This window comes from Canis aureus, chromosome 21 (genome assembly GCF_053574225.1).
Source record: "Canis aureus isolate CA01 chromosome 21, VMU_Caureus_v.1.0, whole genome shotgun sequence".
Lineage (NCBI taxonomy): Eukaryota > Metazoa > Chordata > Mammalia > Carnivora > Canidae > Canis > Canis aureus.
Genome location: NC_135631.1, coordinates 38,780,340 through 38,793,208, shown reverse-complemented (window position 1 = coordinate 38,793,208; position 12,869 = coordinate 38,780,340). Strand labels below are relative to the sequence as shown.

General features: G+C 40.9%; 1 protein-coding gene across 14 annotated transcripts in view; it reads right to left on the bottom strand.

Moving 5' to 3' along the window:
• The window catches only part of GSAP (gamma-secretase activating protein), an 83,457-nt gene that overhangs the window by 7,857 nt on the left and 62,731 nt on the right, over positions 1-12,869 (bottom strand). For 7 of the 14 annotated variants that reach the window (XR_013360329.1, XM_077863905.1, XM_077863908.1 and 4 more), the window contains 7 exons: positions 11,397-11,525; positions 10,501-10,559; positions 9,802-9,833; positions 7,372-7,433; positions 3,956-4,051; positions 1,820-1,890; positions 1,257-1,348 (listed from right to left, as the gene is read on the bottom strand). Coding sequence is in view for 9 of the 14 variants with exons in the window: in XM_077863905.1 (XP_077720031.1) it covers positions 1,257-1,348; positions 1,820-1,890; positions 3,956-4,051; positions 7,372-7,433; positions 9,802-9,833; positions 10,501-10,559; positions 11,397-11,525 (541 nt within the window). In the remaining 5 variants the exon portion in view is untranslated. Of the gene's footprint in view, positions 1-365; positions 512-1,256; positions 1,349-1,819; positions 1,891-3,955; positions 4,052-7,371; positions 7,434-9,801; positions 9,834-10,500; positions 10,560-11,396; positions 11,526-12,869 lie in introns of all 14 variants that reach the window. The other 7 variants (XR_013360330.1, XM_077863906.1, XM_077863909.1 and 4 more) reach the window with 3 other exon arrangements.

Sequence of the window (12,869 nt, the reverse complement as noted above, 5' to 3'; positions counted from 1 at the left end):
AGGCAAGTTACTTAACCTTCCTATGCCTCAATTTCTATAAAGTGGGAATAATATTAAGTGGAACTATATGAAAGTGCCTTTTTTGTTGGTCAAAAACTGGTTGGGTATTGGCAATTTAATGTGGTCCAATTTAAGCTCCTACTTAGGACTGTTATGAAAATGGAATGGGCTCATTTATGTAAAGTACTTAGTATAGTAACTGGCACAAAATGGGCACCATCTACATGTTGACTTAAAAATGAGTAAAGGAATGAATTACTGATAGATGATGGGATAGATGTATATGAGTAAGTTAAATTAAGTTGGCTGATAAACATTATGTAGTGATAGTTATCATAAAGTTTAGCACTCATCAGAATATGTACATAATGGGGGCATCTGGGTGGCTCAGTCCATTAAGCATCTGCCTTTGGCTCAGGTCATGATCCCAGTGATGGGCTCTCTGCTCAGCAGGAAGCCTTCTTCTCCCTCTCCCTCTTCCTGCTGTTCCACCTGCTTATGCATTCTTTCTCTGTAAATAAATAAATAAAATCTTTAAAAAAAAAAAGAATATATATGTAGTGAACACAAGGCAGACAGGATCTTATTGTTTCTTAAAATGAATACATGTTACCAACTAGATTTCTGTTACTTTTGTAACTGCTCTAATTTCTAGCACAGTATATGGAATGTAATTAAAAAAAATCAACCAATGTTTGTTTATTGAGTGAACAAATGACCAATCAAATAAATGACTACATACATGTGCCAAGGGTGTTTTGAGGCCTGACTTGGTCCTGTTTCAAAATCCTTTTTTTTATTTTTTATTTTTATTTATTTATTTATTTTTTTTCTGTTTCAAAATCCTAAGGGTGATTTTTAGCTTCTTAGCACATAAAAATCAGCTATTTTCTAACAGCCAGACCCACTTCCTCCTGAGTGTTAACTTTCTCAATCAGATAAACTAAGCCTGCAGACATCAGGGAAAGATCTCCCTGAATCAGCTCCACTGGTTCAAAATATCCTTGCAAGCTGCATAGAGACCAGCTTCAGCTCCCTGAAGTTAGTGACAAGTCACAGTATAATTTAATAATGAGGGGAGATTTGGTCTGCAGAGACCAACGTCAGGCCCATCTCTCACACTGACACCAGACACACAATTTCTCAAACACAGAAAGTCTCATCCTTAAATCAGTAATGTTGCCAAAATCTGGGGACTATGGTGAAGAAGAAAGAACACATTTCTTACAACAAAGGACAAAAGAGCCAAGACTTACCAGGAGGCAGAGGTAAAAACAAACTCATGGTAGCTTCCAGAATCCTGGTCATGATGTGAAAGACTGTAAATTCAGCAGCACTGGCCCGCCTGCTGACAGGTAAAACAACAGAACCGCCATCAGCCAAGGGGTTCATCTCTAAAACTCCGTTTGTCTAAGCAGTGGCTCTGAATAGCACAGAGATGGAATTCATGCTAATTATGAAAGGCTAGGCCCTGCTGAAAGCTTCATGAGTATGATGGCAACCATCAGCCTCATGCCTAGAATCTAACCAGACAGTAGGCGCATAAATGATAAATTGTATTAACCTAAATTCCCCTTCCCTGCAATCCTGAGATCACGTTCCCCTCCTCCCCATCAACCATATGCCAGGGAAAGAGGACCTGTAAAGTAACTGGGCCACTCCTTTAAATGATGAGTACAGAACTAAGACAGTGTCAGGGCTGGTGACAACTGTTTTCAGTTGTTAACTTCTGAAAAAGCTTTGCCAAAATGGGCAGCAATTAGAGTTGTTTTAGCCCTTTGTACACCTTGATAAAAGAGAATGAGAAATACTTGCGTACAAGTGGAGAACCCAGGGGTGAAGATGATGTGTCCTCCAGCTGGTTTCTAGTATTTGGCAAATGAGATCCAGCTGGAGGATAAAGACAGTCTGTTAACCTTTGCCCGTTCCCTCTCCCTCCGGGGTCCCTACAGCCAGCCCTCCACAGGCCTGACAGGCATGTTCAGGGTGGCTGGCATTCAGATTGCGCCTGGACACAGAACCAGCCTTTCTGCAGCCAATTCAGAGGTCGTGGAATCCAAAATGGAAAGACTGAAAATGTGCACCAGAGCCTAACAGAGTCCCTTCTGTCTATGCAGGCAGTGCCCCAGCTGAGCTTCCCCAGCCTGGTCAACAGGCCCTCGGTCACAGGCCCTCTGCCAGCAGTGAAGGCCAAGTACAACTGGATTTGCTCTTGGACTGTTCCATGACACAGGCCCACAGCTGACAATGAGGAGAAAGAAGACATAGAACAGAATGGAGGTCCCGAGCATCAACTGTGGAGTGCGACCAGTTTCAAATCTGGGTCATGCATTTGACTAGTTTGTCAGCAACAGAGCAGTCTCCCTGGGGCTGTCACCAGCCATGGATCCCATGCCCTGCAAGTGTAGCCAAGGTCAGGGGGCAAATCAGAAAGGATCTCCATATAGGCACAGATAAAAATAATTAGTTCTCAACGACACAGATTCTCAGTGTCTCTTTGGCTGAAGTCTCGTGCTGCAGCAACTTCTTGCATTTGTTTCAGAAAGCCTGTCGGGCCACTCTCCTGTGAGGACCAGGGGACATGGCTGCTTGCTGCTGGGCAGGAGCACGCAGATCTGGCCTCCATCAGTCACTGCTAAGTCAGGAAATCAGTTTTCTGATTTTTCAGAGTTTTCTGGGGCTGAGTTTTCTGAGTTTTCTGGGGCTACATCTGAGTTTTCTGGGGCTACATCTCTACCACTTCTGGTTGCATTGCTTCTAGTGGTTAATACAGACTAGTGTTAAAACTTTTATGGGTTTAGCTACAGGGAAGAATGATGTGTGAACAAAAATCTTTAACACTTTGCAAAGTGAAATTTAAAGTCAACAGAAAGAAAGGTGGTGGACATGTTAAATACTTGTGTTATTAAGGGACAGGGAAAGCAAGTTAATACCAGCATGGAGAAGATAAAGGCCACATTCATAAGGTGAGCTCCTCGGTACGGTTCTACTACGAAGAATTATTATTTAGGGAAGTTTCAATGCCTCACTTGTAAACATCAATTTGTGAGAATACCAACCTCTCCTAATGTATTAAAAATTGTGAAATTCTAAACATATTGTTTAAAAACAGACACTAATGACTGTAATAAAGGCAGAAAACTTTAAAATTAAACATGAAATCCAGCCAGGGCCATATCTAATACATTTAATCTTCCAGAGTTTAATGCAAAAACGTATGTTCACACATTGGTCATTTGCATACTGGTCTTACCCCAAATGGGAGGAATGGAGTGTTCTTTCTCTTTCTATGAATTTAAATACTTTAGGAAATTGTCTAGCATATTATTTCTAGCTTCTAAGTAGGGTCAGGCCTCAGCTCCATATGCTTTCTGAGAGACTCAAGACCACCTCAAAATCGGTCTAGCCATAGCATTTCTGTTTATACATGGACTGGTGCTATTAATTGGGATCACACAATTCCAACAGGTGGCTACCTGGTGGACGAGCTACCAATCGCACCAGCAGACTCTAATGTGGTAGTATTTACACAATTAAGCAAGAATCTGGCCTAATTGGGCTGTTGGCACTCATTAAGAATTTCAGTTCAAGTTCTCTCATGTCTTCACCAGCCTCCATGTATAGAAATCATTACTGATAGTTTAATAAGGAGCTGAAAGTTGCTAAGAGGCACGTGAGCATTTGGCAACCATGCTGAGCTCATCACAGCTCCATGCTTCCGTGAACATATAGATCACTATTTGAAGGGAGTTTAATAAACCACTTTCATAACCAAGTCCCCCTTGTTTTTTGGTTCTTTTTTCCCTTTGTTCAATCTATAGCACCAAACACAGTGGTTTGAGGACAGAAAATCTGCAAAAACCTAATCTGAAAAACATACTGAGCCAAAAACTGGGAGCTACATACTGGGGGGGGCTGGGGCAATGCAGGACAGAGAACAAAAAGCAAAACCAACCAGTTTTGAAATGTAGTCCAGAACCATCTGTTCAATTTTCTTCTTTTCTATACCCTGTAGGTGTCTCAGGAGATGCTCTCTTAGCTCAGACACCATCTGAAAACAGGATACGGATTAGATACGTCACAAACTACCCACTCACACCTACTACTGTTTTAAACTAGATCTATTTATTAACAGTTTACCAATATGAAAAATACTGGACCTGAAGAGCCCATTGGCAGAAATGTATAACCCACAGTGTTACTTTAATGGGCATACATCAGGGACACCAACATTCCTCAAGAGGAACCGCTGATTCACCCAGAGCCCAGTGAGCAGCCGAGAGGCAGATTCCCAGCCCTGAAGAGGATTCTCCAAAGAAGCCAAGGGAAGCCACTAACTTAGAAGTCAAGGGCTTTGGGATCTACCAAAAGGTTGAAGTCTACTGCTCCCAGCCCTGGAGCACTAACAGGAACAACCTGAATGATGAACTATGTTGATGCAGGTGTAGTGGGGAGAGGCATGCTTTGAGGCATCGGAAAGATAGAGGCAGGAGTAAAAATGAAATGCATCAGGTACCCCTCTGTGCAGGGGCTCTAGGCATTCGGCATAGCCCCCCGACATACAAAAGTAATGAAATTATTGATTCCATCACCTCTAAACAGGCTTGTATACCTACTCTGTTTTTTTTTTTTTTTTTAAGATTTTATTTATTTACTCATAGAGAGAGAGAGGCAGAGACACAGGCAGAGGGAGAAGCAGGCTCCATGCAGAGAGCCTGACGTGGGACTCCATCCAGGGTCTCCAGGATCGTGCCCTGGGCTGCAGGCGGCGCTAAACTGCTGCGCCACGGGGGCTACCCTACCTACTCTGTTCTGATCTTTCTTGGAGCTCACCCATCAGTGTAGCATCCCAGCCCTCCTCACCTTTTGCTGTTTTGTCTCCTTTTTTCCTCCTCCCTTTTGCCTAAATGCCCTCCTCAGCTGGAGGCTATCCTGGGTGGAGCGATCTTTGCACCAATAAACTCCATGGAAATTATACAACTGACCTCATGTGTGCACATATCTTCTATTTTGGCAGATTTACACATATGACACCCGGAGCAAAACTTAGCCCATGGCATTCTGGACCATGTGTTAGTTAGGTATAAAACTTTAACAATTTTTAAAGATTATTGCATGCTTTGTCATGCTTTTCAATTTTTCTGTAACAACCATAAAGATGAAATTTTAAATCACTCATAATCCTATCATCTGTGGTAACATTTTGGATTTTTTATTTCCCTTTTTTCCCAGTGTGCACACTTATTTCAATGTTTTCTAATTTGCTTTTTTTCATAAAAAAATGACATAGTTTATGTCATTAAATTTCTTTACCACACTGGTTGTAAGGGCTACACACAGTATTCAGATTTTATGAAAGTACTAAAATTGAATTGGATATTCTTATTCTCATATGGAATACTTCTTATACTATTGTAAACAGTACTAAAAAAACCCTCTTGTATATGATTTGTTTGCCATATCCCCAATTATTTTCTCAAGCTAAATTCCTAGAAATGGAACTTGTTGGGTCACATATGTAAGGTTTTAGAGATACTTCCGAAATGCCTCCTGCTGTGGTTATACTAGTTTTCAACTGCATTGCATGGGGCTGCCGAATTCCCTGTACAATGAACTTTGCTAGCGTGAGTTTTAAATTTTTGACAATCTGATATGCAAGCACACACGCATATAATTTTTTTATTAGATTCCTTAATCCGGGATCCCTGGGTGGCGCAGCGGTTTGGCGCCTGCCTTTGGCCCAGGGCGCGATCCTGGAGACCCGGGATCGAATCCCACATCAGGCTCCCTGTGCATGGAGCCTGCTTCTCCCTCTGCCTATGTCTCTGCCTCTCTCTCTTTCTCTCTCTGTGACTATCATAAATAAATAAAAATTAAAAAAAAAAAAAAAAGATTCCTTAATCCATCTGGTATTTCTGTTCGTTTGTGGTATAAGGTAGTGGTATTTGGAATAGGAGGACTCCAACTGTCTTCCAAATAGCCAGCCATTGATTGATTAAAAATTATTTCTTTCCAGTAATTTTTAAATGCCTAACTTATCATACACTAAAGATTCAAATTTAAACTAGAGACTCCTGATTCTGTATTTTGTACAAGCACCATATTGTTTCAATTACTGTAGGTCAATAACACACTTGGCCATCTGGTAATGTTAGTTCCACTCCTCTGGTCAACCATCAGAGAAATTTCATTGGCTTTTTGGTTGTGATTTTATTAAGCCTAGATGCTAAGGATTTGGAAATGGAATAATGTTTTTCATTAACTTTTCTAACTAGTTAATCCTAATAAAAAATAAATTTAGAATCAGCAGCTTATTTACTAATTGCTTAATATTTTCCATTTCCCCAGGTGATTATTTTGTTTATTGCATTGGACAATCATAGCATCTTATTTTACTTTTGCTTCTTATCACACTGTATAGAATTTCCAGACAATGTAAAATTTTAGTGAAAATAGCAAGAATCTTTGACTTCTTTTTTTGAGAGAGAGAGTGTGTGTGGGCAGGAGTGGGGGAAAGGGAGAGAATCTTAAGCAGGCTCCATCCATGCCCAGTATAGAGGTCAAGATGGGGCTTAATCTCAGAACCCTGAGAACATGACCTGGGCCAAAATCAAGAGTTGGACATTTAACCAACTAAGCCACCCAGGTACCCCTCGAGATAATATTTGATATATTTTTAAATTATTTTATGGTTATTGTATTTTCAAGGATTTCTACTTCTTCTTGGCTCAAGTTTGGTATTTCTATTTATCAAGGAAACTTTAACTGGAATTTTCAAATGTGTGAATATGTATTTATACATATTTTTAAAATTTCTATATTTAAGGTAATAGATTATCCCATTCTTAAGCCTGCACAGTATTAAAAATATTTTATTACACTTTCCATATGTCTCTTGAATCAGTGTTTTAAAAAATAGATTTTGGATTTATTTACCAATTCTGCTCTCCCATTCATTTATTTTGATTTATCTCTCTTTGGTCTTCCTTGTAGTAGGACCTCTTGAGAAAGAATACTTTATTCTGTTGTATTTTAAACCCCAAACACAAATGCCACAGAGACATTGTTCTTGTCTTTCCTTGTTTTAAACACTCAGTGCTGTGCATTTCCTTATGATGTTTTGTAATTATATATTCTGGGTGGTGACTGATTCATCTACATCTCTCCCACCAGACTATAACTTGTAAATGTGCAGAAATCATATCAGTGTTGCTTAACACTGAACACACAGGGCCTACAGTGGCTGGTAATGGCTATGCATTAAAAGAGTGAATGAAAAATAAGATCAATGTGAGAAGCACAATCTAGCCCTTTCCCCTTCTCTTGAATCCTGTTGTTTCCCAGCACCCAAGTGGCCCACAGACCACTTACCAGCCCTATAAGCAGCCTCTGGTGATAGTCTTCCTCCTGGAAGAGGGGTGTTAATCTTGGCTCTGAAATTAAACAAAACAAGAGTCAAGCAGAGTGATTTTTGGAAAATGGGCTAGAAGAAGAGAAATAAGCCTGGGTTTCCCTTCTCTGAGTTATTGGGAAAATAGACCATTTTGCTGATGGGATGAAATTTTTCATTAAATGTGTGGCCTATTCCTACAAGCCAAACTTATCAGTCAGATGATACACAGAAAGCTCTACTCTAACAGACTAAGAGAGAAAGAAAACAAGGAACCCATTTCCCAACACCAACAGGCTCTGGCTTTGAATTCTCTTTAACACGAAAGCTCACCACTGTCTAAGAATCTGTTTCACTGGAGTCAGAGACACTTGGGCCTTCTTTTAACCCCACGGGGGCCATAAACACAGGGACAGGGACTTAGTGGAAGGATTACATCACTGCCTTCTTTGGGACCCCCTGATAGTTTAATGACTTTGGGAGTCACTGAACTGAGGGGGATCTGTCAATTACTGTAGCAAATAATATTAATTGACACAGGTTATCCAACTAAAAAGGTAACCAGATCAAGAGGAAAAGTGACATGGAAGGTGAAATCCGATGATTTGCACTACACCAGCAGACTGGAGGGGCAGGCAAACACAGTCTTGTTGGCAGATGTGCCCTAACACTCACTCTAACAGCACCTTCGTGCCCTGCTCCTCCTCTCCTGGAGCACCTGAGGCACACAGCCATCAAGAGAGCAGAACTGCCCTGGTCAGTAGGCTGACCACCCTGGGTAGGCCAGCACAGATGCCTCTCGACTCCTCAGGATAAATCCAACCTGGATCCTAAACAACCTTCTTGATTAAGATGAAGCAATTCAAAACTTGATGCCAGCAGCCCTGAATTTCACACAGATTGTTCTGTTTCTGTTAATGATGACGTTCTTCCTAGGACACAGTGCAAGCAAAGCATGTGAGAGGAAGGGACAAGTTCCCAAAGTACACCCAGAGAGAGTGACTGGCCACAGGATGCAAACAGGCTGGAAGTACAGGAGCAAGAGTTCCAACAGGGACAGGAGTGACGGATACAACAAAAGCTTCAACAAACAGCAACATTTCCCATGTTGCAAAATTCCTAGCGGAGCAAGAAGGGCGAGCCTGAATCAGGCACATCCACACCCTGGCTGCCAGGCAGGACTCCTGCCTGCTGCTCCTGCCGGTGGTGGAACCCCTGGCTTCAGGCACGGATGGTCTGCTAACACAGGCAGAGGCTGCTTCCCTCTGGGCTGTGCAGTGAGCACAGGCTCTGGCGGCCTGGGCTGGATCACAAGGTCACTGTCAGGGTTCACATGAGCTGTGTGCACAGCTGCAGGATGCACCACAATGCACTGTATAAAATAATTTCCGTTAGGATCGCCCAACATATACCTAAACATCCAAGCCTATAAAACAAAAGTGGGATATCAAACTAACAGCTTTTTAAGTGGAGGCTGACCTTTATGAAGCATGAAAGAGTTCCAGTGACAAAAACCACAAAAAAAAGCTGTACCTAGATACGCTTAAAATTCTCTTCCCCCAGTTGCACCTGGCAGGGTGTTTATCAAGACTTACCTCGGATGTCACTCCTTCTGGAAAGCCTCTTCTAACCTTGCTCTCTTCCCCAACCATCCCCACTCCTGACCCAATCCCTCCCCCATTGTGGTTCTATAACACCTGTCACCTGGTTTAGAAATGGTGCGTTTGCATTTCTTCCTCACACGTTAATGACAAAGCAGCCACCTCAGGCATCTCTTGTGCCAAACACTGTAACAGGCACTATAAACATTACCCCATTTGCTCTCATTTTCCCCCTCACCTTGCCCTGAAAAGGATAATACACAAAATGAATACATGGCTCACCCACGAGTACACTGTCAGCATGTGGCTAGAACTGGATCTGAAGCCAAGTTCTGTCTGGCTCCAAGCCCATGCTCTTCCCCCAAAACCACAAAGCTTATCCAGAGACTCCTATCTTTGTACTCCTATGATCTAGCCCAGTGAGTGCCCAAACATTAACCAAAATCAAAGACCCTTGTGTGATTAGATGGCTGGAAAGAAAGCAGCACTAAGCTAGGGGAACTGCAGAAGGGCATCCTGTGGGTATAGCTACAGGGCATGGTAATTAGATCAAGCCTATGAAGAAAAATAACGAAAACCAAACAGCCAACACTCAGGGACTCTTCCAGCAAAAGCACATTCAGCAGCTGTCCCTAAAGGTCCTGGTACCAAGACAGACATGGAAAAAGCTGGTTGGATAGATAGTAAAGGGTGCTGTCTTCATTACACTATCGGGCGTGATTTTCTTGCCAACACGGGGGTAGGAAACACAGTGTTACAAACCAAACACTGACTGAAATCCAGAAGGCTTTATTACAGGTCTTTTCTTACCCAAATTCCTTGCTTCTAGGTTAGAAATCACCCTACAAAGAAATTAGCCAATGTTATTCACATAGGAAGATTTTTTTTTTAAAAGCCACAATACCATACAAAGATATCCTCCATAAAACCACTGCAGAAACTGTTTTCAGGTGGCTGAAAACCTCAAACACTTTAATCAACTTGACAAAAGCCACATTAGGCGATTATAAAATCTCAAAACCCTTTAGCACAAACAATGACAACAATTTAGAACAATCGTAGCTCTCAGTTATTGGAAATAATGGGAACAGAAAATAGAACAAGGTTGGAATGGGGCCTGTACTTGTAGCACTCCGAGATGACTCATCTGTCCTGAAAATGGGCTTTCAAAATAAGAGCCAGCTCATCAGCCCACTAACGCTTTTTAAATGAACCTATTGTCTCTACCCTCCAAAGTGCTCACTTAGTAAGAGCTCTCTTTGCCACTTATCGCTTATATTTCATCCACCCTCAGGATGCAAGTCTATGGCGTTTAACATATACAATTTTCCCACTAGAAACTCTAGCACCAAACTCAAGAATAGGGCCCAGGTGGCTGCATTCATTAAGCTGATGGCATCATTTTATTGAGGATACTCAACAAAAGTAAACTACTTCCATGAAAGGTATCCAAAAAAGTAACTGCAAAAAATAGCCATCTTGTAGGTACTAATCCCTAATTTTACTTACTTCATTGCATTATCAAAAATATTCCTCACATATACCATGGACCTTCTTCTTCCGGTTTTCTAGAAGAGAGAACATGTCAGAGGTGTAGAAGATAGAGGTTTTGTGGGTGACATTTTTCATACCAAGGACATAATACAATATAGTAAAGAATTTTGGAAAAAAGAAATATACTTTCCAAGTAATCAAAATACATAAGGTTCTTAAAAATTAGTTAAAAAATATTTTATTCTGAAATTATTATGGATTTATATAGGAAGTAGCAAATCAACTATACAGTGTTGTGTTACATACATTAACACTACTACCGAGAGATCTCATGGACTCTTCACCTAATCTCCCCCCATGTTTATATCTTATATAAATGATGATAGTACAACATCAAAAATTAGAAGATAGATATTGCTGGAATGAGTGTAGAGCCCTATGTCATTTCATCATGTACATAGATTCATGTGCCACAATATACCACAACAATCAAGATATAGAACTGTTTCATCCTCCCAAAGATCTCCCTTGTGCTGCCCTCTTTGTAGTCAGTCCCAGCCACTCATCTTTCAATCAGCCCTAACCCCTGGCAACCACTAATTTGGGAAGACTGGATTTATTTAAACCAATTTTTAACTATACAAATAATGCAAGAACACAGATAAGACCTGGATGTTAGTCTCACTTCTACTATGAACATGCTGTGTGTGTCCCTTAACTTCTGTGCACTTGATTCTCCTCAAGAGAAGATTGATCAGAGAAGCACTGTGGTCTTCTTGCAACAGTGCAAAAGAGTCTGGCAATTAGGGAGAGTGCTGCAAATTTAAGCCACCCTTAGAACTTAAGGGCATCACCTCATCTAATGCTCTGTACTTTTGCTTCTTGCTTTATTCTCATGAATCCACACAAACCTCTTCTGAGATCAGGCTGTGCCATTCTCTCTTGACCATGCTGTTGTTATAGAGCAAGCATGGTTTGGAGCACTTAACATATTCCAGGTTGGAGTTCAGTTTTTCCCAGTAGCCCTTAAAGCTGTGGACCTGCAGAAGACAAAAAAACATTGGTGAGCTTGACAAGCAGGGCCTGTGGCCCCAACCAACCAGCGAGAACCACTCAGCCTTGCTGCAAAGCCAGGCTCGCCTTACTTCCTCAGCTCATATAGGGTAGCATTTCTGAGTGAATTCTTCCCGCAAAAGATGGCATTCTCCTCCTGCAGGAATTCTAAAATAGTAAGACTTACGGAGTCTTGCTTTCCCCATTTCCCTTTCTTCTCCTTTAATAGAGAACTACTGCTCACTTTCCAAAACCTGTATGAATCACCTAGGTTAAGGCTATGTTGGGAAGCCTGCATTGAACTCCGTGTTGTACTAAACACATAAAATTGTTTCCTCTCCAGACACCCACTTTTCTGACTTAGGTTGTACTAACAATGCTATATTCAGAGAAAGTTCATAAGACTTACAGCACAGGAATAGCCTTACTTACTGCTAAGCTTATCTACTACCAAAAGATGTCTTTCTGAACCGAGGAATCAGAAAGGTGGAGTGAACTAGTTTCACATTTAGTCATAAAATATTCCAAAACTCCAAAACAGAATTTGCTGGCGTTATCTATCTAGGTCCTTGACATATTGCTATAATTGAAGCAATAAAGTATCCATTACATTTGTTTTTAAATAAAAGGCAATTCTAGTGCTTTTTTTTAATATTGAAGAATGGGTTGACACAAATAGTTTTAATTTTTTAATATAAGATTTATTTATTTAAGAGAAAGAATGCATGAGAGTGGAAAGAGGGGCAGAGGGAGAGGGAGAGAGTGGATCTCAAGCAGACTCCCTGCTAGCACGAAGCCTGATGCTGGGCTCGAGCCCATGACCCTCAGATCATTACCTGAGCTGAAACCAAGAGTCAGATGCTTAATCAACTGAGCCACCTGGGTGCCCCTATTTTTTAATTTTTAAAATTTAAATTGAAGTATACTTAACATACAATCCTGTATTGCAAGGGTACAATACGATGACTCAAGAATTCTATATATTATTCAATGCTCACAATACTGTAGTCACCATCTGTCACCAAAAAACATTATTACGATCTTATTAACTATATTCTCTCTGCTGTACTGTTCATCTCTAATAATTATTTTATAACTGGAAGTTAGTACCACTTAATACCCTTCATCTACTTCACCCATTCCTCCCCCCCACCCCCCACCAACACTCAGTTTGCCTCTGGCAACCACTAGTTTGTTCTCTGTAATTAAGAGTTTGGTTTGTCTCTTTTTAATTTATTTGTTTTGTTGCTTAAATTTTACACATAAGTGAAACCATATGGTCTTTGCCTTTCTCTGACTTATTTCACTTAGTACTATGCCTATAGGTCTTC